The sequence below is a fragment of the Culicoides brevitarsis genome, chromosome 3, assembly GCF_036172545.1.
Source record: "Culicoides brevitarsis isolate CSIRO-B50_1 chromosome 3, AGI_CSIRO_Cbre_v1, whole genome shotgun sequence".
Lineage (NCBI taxonomy): Eukaryota > Metazoa > Arthropoda > Insecta > Diptera > Ceratopogonidae > Culicoides > Culicoides brevitarsis.
In genome coordinates this window covers 25,317,283-25,332,259 of record NC_087087.1, presented here as the reverse complement: position 1 = coordinate 25,332,259, position 14,977 = coordinate 25,317,283, and the positions used below count along the sequence as shown (strand labels likewise).

Below are 14,977 nucleotides of genomic sequence, written 5' to 3'. Positions count from 1 at the left end.
ATAGATTCTTATTTTAATTGGAATCCAAAAAGAAATTTAGTCCAATAATAAAAATAAATATTTTTAATTAGAATTACCTTAAACCGGATTTATCGCCAGCTTATGAGCCTAAATACAAAAATGTTCATGAAATCCCAAGTTGAAACAGGAAAAGATAAAATAATTGACAAGAAACTTGACTTTGACTACATTTCTCCATTAAAAAATAAAATAAAAACGTCTGAAGTGGAGAGCTAACAAGAAACTATATAATTATAATTATTATCATGTTTAAACTTGTCCATTTCACATTGCACAAAAGCATAAAATATCAATTAAAACAGTGCAAAATTGTTCAATTCACTCGCTCATTTTTTTTATAACTGAAAACTTTTCAAAAGTAGTTTTAAAAAAAGTTTTTGTGGCGCCAAATGGCAAAACAAGCAAAGAAAATCCGCAAAACATAAGAATTCATCTTATCAAGAAGAAAATGAACAAATCCAAACAGCGGAAATTCTTTCAAAGAGCTTCGTTTCAGCGTGCAGAGTGTAAGTATCCGAATGACATTAAACTAGAAATCGTATAAACATTAACATAAAAAAGTTTTTATTTTCTCTCGGTTTATCTTCTTTAAAGGAAGAGGAAGGAATCGCATGTGAGCGAAAAAGAGATTAAATCACGATCGTGAGAAAATCGAAAAGCAGGAACATTCCGGTAAAGCAATATCAAGTACGTGTGAGATTTCCCCTTCTTGAAGGTTGTATCATTTCATCAAATATCGGAAGTTAAAAGAGTACACACGAGAGATAAATAAATACAATTTTCAAAAAGGATTTTTCAATAGAAATTTTCGGGTTTGTATGAGCTTACAGTCCTTCCGCCGTTATTCAAACATTTTTTCACAGATTGCAAATAACAAGCAAATGTGTATTATAATACCCCGCAAGCCACACAATGTTCGTGATTTCAATGAAATCGAATTGCAGTTCATCAGAAGCAAATGAAGTGAAGTCTAGTATAGGTAAGTACTATTTACTGAAGAGCAGCTTAATGTAATTTTTTTTCAGCGATCAAAAAATAATTCTACGTATGTTCATGCTTTAATAAACAATTGGATTCCAACAAGACCTCTTAAGGTTCAAAAAGTCCCAAATATTTCAAAGAAAAAGTTTTAAAAGACGACAATTCGTCTTCAGTGAAAATAAACAAAGACAGGAATGATCATTAAAAAAGCAATATTTCAACCTTTTGTTACCCTTTAAACCTCAGTCGGAATCACACTCAAGCTTGAAAGAAAAATTACTCGACAAAACGCGCCCTTGTCAGTCTATCACTTCACTTCATACACATCCCTTTTGCTGTTTTATTTGTTAAATTTAACAACATTTATCTCCATTTACCCAAAAAAACGACAAAAAAGAGAAAAACATGACGTTCTACTCTGTGGGCTTTTGTACTTGCAAAACTTCACAATAAAAAATGTGGTTATTATATGCAAACATGTCAAAGATAATCCATCTAAAAATAAAATAAGGAGTAAAAAGCATTAATGCGACTGATCTTCTGATGTCATATTTTTGAATAGATTAGGGCATATCACCTACGGCCCAATTGCTAATGGCGTGTTAAACTTTGCTTAAAAGAAAATGGCAAGAAGTAAAAAATAATTTTCCTCAAGAGAAACTTTCGTATGCAATTTTTTTTTACATGAAACACTCACGTGCACTTGATTGATTTTTATTTTTAAATAAAATTTCCTTCCTACGTAAGAGGTAAAGTCGATTTGCTACCTCGATAAAAATAAAAACAACAAATAATACCTAACAAGGAATTTCAACGCTAAACTTTTTTTTTGTGCCTCTTTTTGCCATTTCCTGAAGTATCGTCAAGTACAAGGTGAGGTGTATGTTGCAATTTTTCGTTGTGAAATCGATAGGATTTCAACTTATGGGCAATAAATTATCGTAAGCCTAACAATTTAGCATCCGTATGAGAAGCGTAGGAGAGAAAAAGTAAACAGAAATATTGATATAGAAAAATCCAGTCAGGGATTGTTTGCTGAGAAGACACACATGTCAAATGCACATGGCCTGGATTTGTCGATATCAGCTTCTCCATTTCAACTCGTCGGACATAAATTAAACTTTTTCCTGCTATGAAATTTGTTCCATCCCACTTTAATTGGTTCTCATGAACAGAAGAAGTAAAAAAAATCTGAGGAAAAGGTACGGACCCCATTAAAAGAAACTTTTTTTTTCGCACAAATAAGCAACGGTGCGAAAATAAATGTATTACGAACAGTAGCACGAGCAAAACCGGAACAAAGAATAAAATGTCTTTTTTTTTGTTCGTTTCGCAACAACAACAACATTACGAACGTAAGTCGGAAAGAAAGAAAAATCTTGTTCACTTCAAGGTTGGCATCCGTTTAACTTAGAACGGTCCCCGCTGTAATAAATAAATCCCTTGGAGGTTTTTTCTCTACGAGGATATCGATCGTGTGCGTCTTTCGTTCTACGTTAGTTGCTCATCATGCGCTTAATTTTTGAAATGAGAGACACGTCTTTGATGTGGCAAAATGTTCCCAGAGAATAGCACGGCGGAGACGTCTGGTATTTATTACGTGTTTTTTTTACAAATGACTTCACACGAAAACAAACACAGCGCAAAAAAAACAGCAATAGTGAAAAATTGAAAAAACAAACAAGATTAATGGATATTGATTACTTGAAAGTTTTTCCACAGAGGCGCCTTCGGGCACGAACCGAACGAACGAACAAATAGCAATTAAGTTAAAAGTCGTGATAATTAAATAAGGTGATTGTTTGTTTTTTGCGCCTCGTATTTTGTCTTTCTCGTCATTGAATTTCACATGTGGTTGCGGAAAAAAAAGTGTTTGAATTGAAAACATGAATTGTGTAATCTCATCAGAAACACTTTGAAACGAATTTCAAGCACGTTTCTCTGTTTTTTCCTTCCTTCCATATTTCTCGTAGTGTTTGTCAAATTATAACTCGCATGACTTTTCAGAAAAAGCACTAAATAGACACCCACAATCGGTCGTTTGCCGCACTATCAAAAGAGAAAGAAACAGTCAGACACACAATAAAACTCGAGGATACATAAGGAGAGATACAAAGGAGTGAAATCAGGAAACTGTTACGATGTATTGTTGTACACTAAATTGAAAAACGTTCGGGTTTTTTTTTATGAAAAATACAGAAGAAGTATCGAAGGCAAAAAGGTTCTTTTGTGAAAAGGTCCTTTACTCCAGTGTCATATCCTTTTATTTGTGTGTGGTAAATAAATTTTTGGTACATCATAAAAAAAAAATCGAGACAGAAGAGATTACAAAATAACAAGAACTGACTCGTTTGTTATTTTTCGATGAAAAGACACGTTTGATCGTTATGTTTATCTAAGAAGCTGTGCTTTGAAAGAGATCACTTAGGAAATTGATTTTTGTGGTAAAGTTTTAAAAAGTGGGAGACATTTTTTTTTTATTTCAGTTTAGAGACATTATTGGTAAAAAAAATTATTTATAAGTATCATTTATTTTCTTTATTTAATACACAAAAACCCATTTTTTAATCCAAACCAGACATAGAGTTCAATGAGCTCTTTTAAAAGGTCTCAAAATGTTGAATATTTTGACGCCAATAACTTCTATGGGGGTACTTTTGATGTTTAATTCTTCAACTGCTTTGAAAGAGTTTTCATTTTTAGTCGTTCAAGTACCGGAAATGTTATTTAAATTAAGATTTTTAAAGAAGCATGGAAAAAGTTTACGCATGGAAATATAGAAAAGCAATAATTATATTTACCTCAAGTAATGAAAAAAATGTTACAGGAAACTAATTTGTTAAGTATCTATCAACGTATATCGTTTAATGTTTTGATACTAATTTTTAAGGCAAAAATCCACTTCCGAATTACCTTGCTGTGAATATTGAGAAAATGGGTGACATACAGCCATATAATTTAAGAAAAAAAGCACATTTGAGACCAAGACAAGAAATTTCCCAGAAACAAGATACCCAGCTTCCCGCCATTTTTCCTGAATCGATGGTTCTTAGCTTGATTCTAGTAAAAAAAAAAAAAAATTTGTGACTCATAAATTTCCTCCGATACTGAACTTTCGTAGACTGAGTTTCCTTTCAAAACAGAATACATTTCATTCGAAAAATTAAATCATAAAGTGATATTAACTAAATTATTCAAAAATTATTAATTTGATTTATTCATTTGCGCATCACAATGCTAGTTTAGTTGTCGGAACACATACTCGATGATTTATTTTCTCTTTTATGCCTCTCTGTTACTCGACACATTCTCTACAACACATTCAGCTAACAATATGCGTAACTACTAGATATATCATAGCAGAGTCTCTACTAAATTTATATTTAATATAATTGCGTTCGCTCCATGTTGCTTCGCACGGCACATATGTTTCCCTCTTTTCTGGCGGCAGGCATCGTTTCGTTGTAAGAATTTTGTATCTAAGCAATATGTATTCCGTTATTTAATATTCATTTGGGACTTATTAATTTCATTATTTTATTTCATTTATCTTTTTTTGTTTTATGTGCCTATATTTAGATGCGTCACAAATGTTGAGAGTGTTGAGACAAGTCGATTAGTGATGCCAAAATCGTTCAAAGTTGTTCTCCGAAAAACTAGAAGTTATAGTGATAGCTGCTGGTAAAAGTTTCGTAACAAAGTTATAAATAAATAAATAAACTTTTGACTTTGATAACTTTCACACGTCGTGTTGTCTTTTGTTACATGGAGGTAGATTGTGCAGAATTTGTGTCTCGCAAAACTAAAAATTGGCATCCTGTAACATTGAGGAGTATTAAAATGTGAAATTTTATTTTCAAAGTTTTAATTTTTTTTCAAAATCTGTCATGAAAGGTCTTGAAGGTTTTAAGAGCTGAAAACTAGTTTTTTTAGGTTTGAAATGTTTTCTGATTGGTGTTAAAATTAAAGACACAAATATGAGGAGTACAAAAATGTGAAGAATTTTGTCTCAAGGACTGTTTGCAAAACACAAATTCCTTACAACGAAATACTTTGTTAACGTCGTCCTCATCATGTCACACGATACCCTTGAATTGTGATGTGTGTGAGCTTCTAATGACTACAAAACAATGCATTCAACGTTAATTTATCAGAATCGAAGACAAAGAGAATATTGCCAACACATGCGTTGTCTTCGATAACATTCTGCTATTAATTTAATAATAAAAAGAGAGACGATGAGGAAGAGACGACGAAGCATAAGAAGCGACATTGTTGATAAAATAAAGCACTTTGGCATGAAGTATGCTTGTCTGACACTATAACCTTCGCATTTTTCTTCTTCTACAGTCGTTAGTTTTTTTTTTGTCGTAGGTAGTAGAAGCTTCTCTTTCAATCTAATTGATGAGACAAAGACATTTTTTCACGACTTACCTCATACTTCCATTGCTTGATTCCTCTTCGTCGCACGGCTCTATGAACTCTAGCTGCGATCGTTTGTGGCGCCACCAAAAGTACGCACCAACCATTAACAGTGCAATTGATACAATGACACCGAGTGTCACGAGGAGACCAATCACGATTGCACTCACCATGATGCTTCCTCACTGTGTTTTGCAATTTTGAATATGTACAAAAAGAGTTGTGGTTGACGTATCTGCAAAGAGAGAACATAATGAAATGCAGTTAGAACGTTTTTTCGTATAAATTTTACTATAGAGAAAATCAAATTAAAACAACCGATAATTTACTTTTTGGCAGTTTGCATTCCAATTTGCGGAAAGAAGAGGATGAGATCGGACAGTATTACTTTATATTGACTTTTAGGTCATTATGGTTTTAAAATAGATAAATTTTAGTATTCTAAGAAGACTTTAAGCTTTGACTTCAAAACTTTGAAAGTTAATTTACACTCTATAAAGCTCAAAAATCAACTTGAAATCCATGAGATTTGAATTCAAAACCTTTGTGGTCAATTAAAGACCTTTGAGAGTTGAATTCAAAACCTTTGAGGTCAATTTAAAACCCTTGAGAGTTCATATCAAAACCTTTGAGAGTTAAATTTAAAACCTTTGAGGTCAATTTAAGACCCGTGAAAGTTCATATAAAAACCTTTGAGGTCAATTTAAGATCCTTGAGAGTTATATTCAAAACCTTTGAGGTCAATTTAAGACCTTTGACAGTTCATATCAAAACCTTCGAGGTCATTTTAAACCCCTTGAGAGTTAAATTCGTTACCTTTAAGATCAATTTAAGACCCTTGAGAGTTAAATTCAATACCTTTGAGGTCAATTTAAGACCCTTGAGAGTTAAATTTAAAACCTTTGAGGTCAATTTAAGACCCTTGAGAGTTAAATTCATTACCTTTGAGGTCAATTTAAGACCCTTGAGAGTTAAATTTAAAACCTTTGAGGTCAATTTAAGACCCTTGAGAGTTAAATTCAAAACCTTTGAGGTCAATTTAAGACCCTTGAGAGTTAAATTCGTTACCTTTGAGGTCAATTTAAGACCTTTGAGGGTTGAATTCAAAACCTTTGAGGTCAATTTAATTAAGAGACCCTTAAGAGTTAAATTCAAAACATTTGAGGTCAATTTAAGACCCTTGAGGGTTAAATTCAAAACCTTTGAGGTCAAAGAATTTTATCCCTTTCCGTGTTTTGTCCACAGAGGAGGACATTTCAAAATTTGGAAAAATTAATTTTTCAATAACTTTAAGTTAAGGTATTAAAATAATTCAAGTTGTAATTGAAAGCCAAGGCTTCAAGCTTTTCAACAAAAAAATATTTTTGAATTTTGGTCTTTGAAATTTAAGAGAAATTTCAAAACACGTAAAAAATCGAAAAAATTTTGGCCACGGAAAGGGATAAACTTGAAGGTAAATTCAAGTTCAATAAGTAAAATTAATCTTCTTCCGTTTCGCAGGACATTTTGCTGCTCGTTCATTCGTTAATCAAACGCCTTTCACACAAACACAGCGCGTTCCCACAGATGTTGAAAAAGGGTAATTACGTGATCAGAAAACTTATAAAACGGTGTGCCGTTCGGTAATTTATTAGCACTGAATGGATAGATATTTTCTGTAAGTTATGCAGAAATTGATCGGAAAACGGAGACACGTAAAAGCTTAATCAGCTTCTTTATATTTCCATTTTGTGCCTGACTTTTTGATAACAATGACCTTGGTGATTATTTCAAAAAATGAATTTCCATGTTTCGTGCGAACGCCTGGCGTTTTACGACAATAATTTATGAATATTCAAATGAAAAAACAGTGTCGCATTGTTTCGTCTCTCAAAGATTCGTCTCCATGAATGTAATCCGATCTATAAAACGACAACGATGCGAAGAATAAAGGCTGTCGACCCAAAATAATCCTACCATTCATTTTAAAATCTTTTTTTATTATTTCTTTTGTTCAGCCCGTATGCGTCTCTGAACGAGAGAAAGAGATATATTTTATGGGTTCTTTATTAACGATTGGGTTTAAATTAGGTCACATACACATGAAATCACCATGGACGACTTATCAGTTCTCGCTTCATGGGTCTCTCAAATATATATACAATAAAAAATTGTTTTTTTTTTATATTGAAAAGATGTGAAAAATCTCATAAAAAACTTATTGTTACACTTAATAACACACACTTTTCTCATTTTTTTTTTTTCATGGAACATTTTTCAGATCCATTATTCTGTGATAAAACTTATTTCAAAGTATGTACTGCCTTTCCTTACACTTTTCTTTGAAACTTGTAGACTGAAGTAAAAAGGAAAAACGGAAATCCGTAATATTATAAAAAATTATAAAGGAGCCATCATAAATTAATACTATCAGAGTGCACTTATCTTTGTTGTAGCATTATTTTTCTGTTTTTGGATAAAAAATGGTTTAATGTTCTTTCATTTTTCTGGCTAACAAGATAGTCGGATGGCAAAAAGCTTTTAATGTTGCAAAGAATTTCGCTGAAAATGTAATGCAAGAGAGACAATATTTGGATTAAATTTTGTTAGAACAAACGTTTTTGGGCACTTGAGAGGTTTAAAAAAGGAAAAAAATTCCTTAGAGTATCAATTTCTGCTAAAATTTCATAATGTTTGAAAAATTTTTACAAAATGAAAATTTTCTCAAGGGAGATAATCAATTTAATGATGTTTGAAAAAGTAGTCGTTTAATGAGAATTTAATAGCATTTTAATTTGAGAAATTTTATTTTGTTGAAGAATATTTATTTTTTTTAGATTAACAAATGTATTTTAAAAAAAATATTAAATAATTTTTCTTTAATAAAAAAATAAATTTAATTTTAAATTAATTTTTATAAATACATTTAAATATTCTTAAAGTTTTTTAAAATATGAAAAATTTATAAAAATAATTTTTGAAAATTTAAAAAAATATTTTTTAATAAATAAAAATTTAATAAATAAAAATAAATATAATTAAAATATATTAAAATTTAAATATTCTTAATTAATTTTTCATATTTTTTTTAATTAATTAATTATTAATTTAATTATTTTAATTAAATTTAACTAATTTTAATAAATTAATTTTTTTAAATAAAATTTAATTAAATATTTTTTAATTTTTTTTTTAATTTATAATTAATTTAGTTTTTTAAAAAAAAAATTTTTGTCTTTGTTAGAATTTTTTGTACAACTTTTAATTTAATTAATTTGAAAAAACTTTTATATAAATTTCAGTTATTAATTTAAAAAGATTAAAAATTAAAATCACTCGATAAACTTTTAAAACTATTCAAAAATTTCCATAAGTTGCATTTTTTCATCAAAAATAAAAAAAAATGTATCGCTATCGAAAACTTTGCCCGTTATTAACTAATGAATCAAACTTTTTTTTTTGTTAATTAAACAAAATTGTTATTCATGGAACGAAGCTACGAATAAATTTTTAATTTTACTCTCTTTTGTATTATAGAACGATAAAATTCTATACAAAAATGATTTTTTTTTTGCTGTACTAAACGACCGTTTCCGGAGAGAAATAGCAACACAAGGGGACATAAATTTACAATCAACGCTTTCTGTAGTCGCTCATGTGAATGAAAATTTTAGTAGACAACTTTTATAGCGGTCTATTTTTGGTTTAAACCCACTGGGAGAAAATTACTTGGAAAAAAAAAATCTAGCCAAAAAATATTTGTTACGCAAAATTGAACTGACGTTAAATCATCCGCTAAATTATTGGAAAATTGATTGTAGGAGGTTTATTTAAACAAATCCAAATTTTTCGGTAATTTCCCAGTTATTTCTAATAAATGAAACGCGTTTAATCTTCACTAATTACGAAAATGTCTTGGCACGGATTATTTTCCGAAGATAACTCGTTTCAGTTAATTACGAAGACCGAAAGTAAAGAAGAAAGAAAGGATTGGAAGGCGGTACAAAAATAATTTTGCGTTCCATGATACCTGACCCATGTCACCGAGATAATCGTTCGATTAGCATCAAAGGTGGGTTTTCCATAAATTGAATTAAAAACGGCACGGAAAGTTAATGAAACGAAAGTTATAGCGAAATTTGTGTAACAATAAAAATGAACAAATCGCAAGGCGTCTCCACTTTTCATCGTAAAATTTTATGGAATATCACTTTGTCACATTTTTCGTCAATTCCAGATTTAATTTTATTATTCTTTGCTTCAGTGAGTGTGAGTGAATTTAATCTTATCAAAAAAAAAAACGAAAATAGCCTAAATTAAATTACTTGACAACATTTGCTCCATTTTGCGTTCCTCTTCGTGGGTTGCGCAAAAAAAAAAACACCGGAGAATTTTTTTTTACCGTTTCCCGAGACATAAAAAGTAACGCATTCAGCGACATTTGTTTACGACCTCGACTTGTTCTAGCATTTTACACCGTCTTTTGTTGAAGAGTTTTTTTTGATGGAATTCCCGTTTGAGTTACGAAAATAAAAATAACAAAGTTTCAGACAATCGTAGAATGAGAGACAAGACAAATTGATGTGCACTCAGTCGTCTTACAAAAGAATTGCGATGAACGAGGTAATTTCTTTTCTTATCATCATCTCACTACATTTTTGTCATCTAACTTTTATTCTATTTAGATATGCAAAGTGGGTTTCCCCTTTCGAAGAAGATTCAGATTTAGATGGGTTTCGTGTTTGCAAAGGAGAAGAGGAAAACAAAGTGACTAAATTTATAATCTGTTGTAAACGGAAAACCTTGAACTTCTTACCTTCTTATCTCTTTTTTTTTGTCTTTTTGAATCAAGTAACGAAGGTAATCGGAGTTTTGTTGACATTTCAAAGGAAACTTAATTTAATGCTTTTTAAAAGTAAAAGCAATTTTTATAGATTTTTCGCACTTAAAGATTTTTTTCAAGCATGTTTTTTTAAAAGTCATTTATTATTGCTTCTAAAAAATAAAATAATAAAAAATTTTCTGTTTATTTAATTTTTTTTAATTTACCTAAGTTTTAAAAAAAAATATTTTTTTTGAACTCAATTTAAAATAAATTTTTTTAAAAATAAATTAATAAATAAAATAAAAATTTATAAAATGGATATTAAATATTTTTCAAAAATATTTAATTTTAAAAAATTTTATTAAATTTAACTAAAATAAAAAAAATAAAATTTAAATAATAATTAAGTGAATTATTTATTGATTTTATCTTTAAAATTTAATTTAAAATTTTTAAATTAAAAAAATCTAATTTTATGTATTAGTTATAAAATTATTTATTATTTTATATAATTTTATTATTATTTTTTTAAATTAAAAAAAATCAAATTAAAATACATAAAATTATATTTTTTTTAATTTAAAAATTTTTTAAAAAAATTATATTTAGATAAAATCAATTAATTTTATTTATTTATTATTTAAATTTTATTTTTTTTATTTTCGTTAAATTAAATAAAATTTTTAAAAATTTAATATTTTTGAGAAAAAATTAATTAAATATTCATTTTAAATAAAATCAGTAAATTATTTTAATTTTATTTTATTTAAATTTAATTTTTATTAAAAATTATTTAATTTAGTTTTTTTAATGTTAATTTAATATTTTTATAATTTTAAAAATTTAATTAAATAATTTTTTAAAATTCAATCAATAAGTTATTTTAATTTTACTTTTTTTTAAATTTAATTTCAATTTAATTTTTACTTTAAATTTTTTTATTTTGATTTTTAACATAACATAACATAACTTTATTTGTCGGAATTTTCATACAATCAATACATAATTACAAAGAAACATTTATGAAGGACCTAGCCGCAGCTACTACAATCGTTTTTAAAGGAACATTTAGGGACATTGGTTGGGATTTGTTTCGTCTACTTTAAATTAGAGATTTTGATTTTTAAAAAATATTTAAAAATTATTTTTTTTAAATATTAAACTATTTAATTTAAAGCTTAATATGTTATCTAAATAACACTGAATAACAAAAAAAAATTTTTTCAATCCGCAGAGAAATCCTTCTGTAGGATGATAGAGGGCCTAAAACTAAACAATTTTCTCCTCTACAGTATAGGTCTAAGGCTTAGAGTTTTTTTTCTACAGTCCCTTGAAGTTTGTATGAGATTTTTCATATAAAAATCTGTTTCTTCTATAAAAACCCACGAAAACTCGTTATAACTGTAAAGTGTTATACATGTTTGGAAAGAAGAGAAAAAATGCTACACAATGCAAGCAATTTGACTCAATTTTAGAAAAGTTTTGAGGTACTTTTAGTTCAAAATATGCAAATTTTCGTCATTTTTGAAGATTTTTGGCCAAATTATTTCAAAAAATCAAAATTCTAAATACACCATTAGAAAGCTGAGAAAATTTCATTAATAATACTCTTGGGTGAAAACAAGCTATGTGTTGAAAAAACGCTCGAAATTTCGAAAAAAGTGAATTTGTTGTTTTTTTCGTAAGTCGCTCTCATTTAAAATACATTGAAACTTCAGTTGGATGTAGAGAAAAAACTCTAAGCCTTAGACCTATACTGTAGAGGAGAAAATTGTTTAGTTTTAGGCCCTCTTTCATCCTACAGAAGGATTTCTCTGCGGATTGAAAAAAAAATTTTTTGTTATTGAGTGTAATTTAAAATAATTTTATTTAATTTTTAATTGAAAATAATTTTTTTCTAAAATTACAACAAAAGCACTTGAGCAAAATTAATAATTTTTTAAAACCTGAATGCAAAAAAAAAACTCTTTGGCGGTTTTTTTCTTCTCTATTTTCAAGTCAGTAAGTAATCTTCAACATTCCTCGTGAATTGCGAGAAATATTTTTCAATTTCTTTGACAAAGTTGCATTTATTCTTTTGCTCTTAGATTGTCACAACATTTGACGATGATGACAAGCAATATGAAGTGAAAAGAGATGAAACTCGAGAGAGAGACATGCAATTGTTCACACTTTATTGAATAACGTAAGTGGCACTTGTAAGGAAAAATTTTATGGGTGTGCTTCATTAAATAAACTTTCTTTTACGCTATTTTTCTAAAACGAAAAATAAAAAAAATCTTTCCTTCCACGGTTGTAATGAGTGTGTGTGTGAAGAAAAATATTGACGAAGGAGGGGGAAAGTGGTCATAAAATATGAATGACTGAATAAATGATTGACGTGTTTTATGATCGGAAATTGGAATTTCTCGTCATTGAAGTTATTTTTATCAATTTTTCCAAAGTTCGGGGAAAAAATGGGTTACGGTTCAAATATTTATATTGCTTCAATATTTAGACGTGAGCATGGTAATCAGAGATATGGATATGAAAGTTTTGTCAAGTTGTGGGCTGAGGATCAAAATGTCATTGTTGGAGTTCTAAAAATAGATGAAGAAGGAAAAGGGATTGATTTTTTTCGTAAGGCACTTGAACGGATTCTTGATTTGTGCGCCTATAAGAAATTCATTAAAAGCAACACGATTGATCAGTTTTGAAAAGATTTCGGAATTTTGTGAGTGGGCGTGAACCTAAAAATCTATTGAATTTTCTATTTATATCAATTTGAACATCACTCCATGAAAAAGTTTGTAACGCAATAACTCAAATTCTGACTACAGAATGTCATTGTAGCTCTTTGTAGTTTATCACTTTTAGCTTTAAATAGGTTTATGTGCAATAAAAACCAGACAAAGTCTGTAAAATATCATGAAAAACTACGAAAATGTGATGTGATGTTTATTGCATACCCACGAAGCATAAAATTTTATTTTCCTTTGAAATTGTGTTAATTGCATACTTTCAGGTGTTGATTTCCTTAAAAGAAATCTTTCAAGCAAATTCTTTGTTTGTTTCTTTTGAAAAGTAATTCGAAAGCTATTTAAAGAAATTATACAAAAAATCTCATTGGGTAAAAAACAACTTGACTTCCTTCCTTGAGATGTCTTGAAACGTTGCCAGGATAAAAATTTTGTTAAGTGTCAAGAAGCTTAAGTAAAAAGCCTTTGATCAAAATAAATTAAAAGCTCTTAAATATTTAAATCTAGAAAATGTGTCTCACAGCATTTATTTTGTACGTTAAATATCTTCGAGATATTTGATGAAATTAATTTGTCTCCAATTTCCAAGAAAATAAATGAAACAATTTCATATTTTCTGGCATTCATGCTGGGACTGTCATTTAATTAAAATATCTGTTTTGAATTTCTGACAGTAACATTTTCTAATGAAATTCTCGATACAATCAATTCAATTCAAAGACAAAATATGACCAAATTTGGTTTGATTGATTTTCAATGGAAAATCTGTCGATCATTTTATTTCCCGTTTTCATAACTTTTCAGACTGATTTCAAGTGAAAATTTCACTAAAATTAGTCCTCTGAGAATTTTTGAATTTATTCAAAGTATTTAACTGAAAATAAATCAAAAAAAAACTTTAATATAGTTATTTTCATTAAAACCACTTTGTCTAATTTATGGCCCTGAGATAAGCATCGATACCACTGCCATGGCCATATTCACTAATAAATATCGTACCACTCATCGATTTCTTTTGTACATGCATTCCTGCTGAAAATAATGAAAAAATTGCTGTACTGCTATTATGTAATATCAGCAATTCATCGCAGTCGCACGAACAACATCAAAAAAAAAAAAGAAAAATGACAAAAATGCTTTTAAAAATGTTGTAAGCGATATATTGGATTATTTTCTTTCACGTGCTTTGCTGTTTTATGGTAGATTGTATTCCACGAAAAAAAAAAGACAAAAATCATCGCATGGCGTCGTTGCTTTAACCAACCTGCGAGATATGAGTTAAATAATCTAACAAAGAATGTCTCTAACAACATAAAAAGGACGATACAATAATAAGCCCAATCAAATGTTATAAAGGACTTGAGGAGAGAGAGAATGAGAGGAGAAAAGCAAACAGAAAAATTGTTTGACATTATCTCGAGATTTTCGGCAGTAAAAATGAATGAAATTCAACTGGCGATGACAATGATGATTGTGTGTTGGGTTTTCGTGTCAAGAAGAAGTTGAAGAATATACAGAATGGATGGAATTCGCATGAATGAATGAAATGTTTCAAAATGGAATGAAAAGGATGATAAAAAAGAGAAATAACAATAATGAAACGAATTGAAGGAGAAATTGTTCTGTTTATGGAAAGGGATGATGAGGAAATTTTTTCATGAAGCAATCCTATAGCGTATTTGGAAGAATTTTTTATCGTAAGTATTTCTCAGATTTTTCAAATTTTTTTTCCGATTCAAAAAGATTGTACATTGGGGTACATTGGGTTAAAATTTCAAATTGTGCATTAAGACATAAGCTCAGAATGTGCACTGGGACAAAACTTTAGAATATGCATTAGGGTACTATTTTAAAATACGCATTGGGGAAAATTTTCAGATTGGGATGAAATGTTTATGGCCCAATGCACATTTCGAAGTGTATTCTAAAATTTTGCTTCAATAAATTTCATCCCAGTGCACATTTAGAAATTTAACCCCAACGCACATTATGAAATTTTGCCCCAAGACAC

At 28.9% G+C, this 14,977-nt stretch overlaps 1 protein-coding gene across 1 annotated transcript in view; it reads right to left on the bottom strand.

The window, feature by feature from the left end:
• Positions 1-14,977, bottom strand: part of LOC134834815 (synaptotagmin-7) — an 87,318-nt gene that overhangs the window by 48,455 nt on the left and 23,886 nt on the right. The window contains exon 3 of the mRNA XM_063849598.1: positions 5,437-5,659. Coding sequence (XP_063705668.1) covers positions 5,437-5,597 — 161 coding nt within the window. The 5' untranslated portion in view covers positions 5,598-5,659. The remainder of the gene's footprint in view (positions 1-5,436; positions 5,660-14,977) is intronic.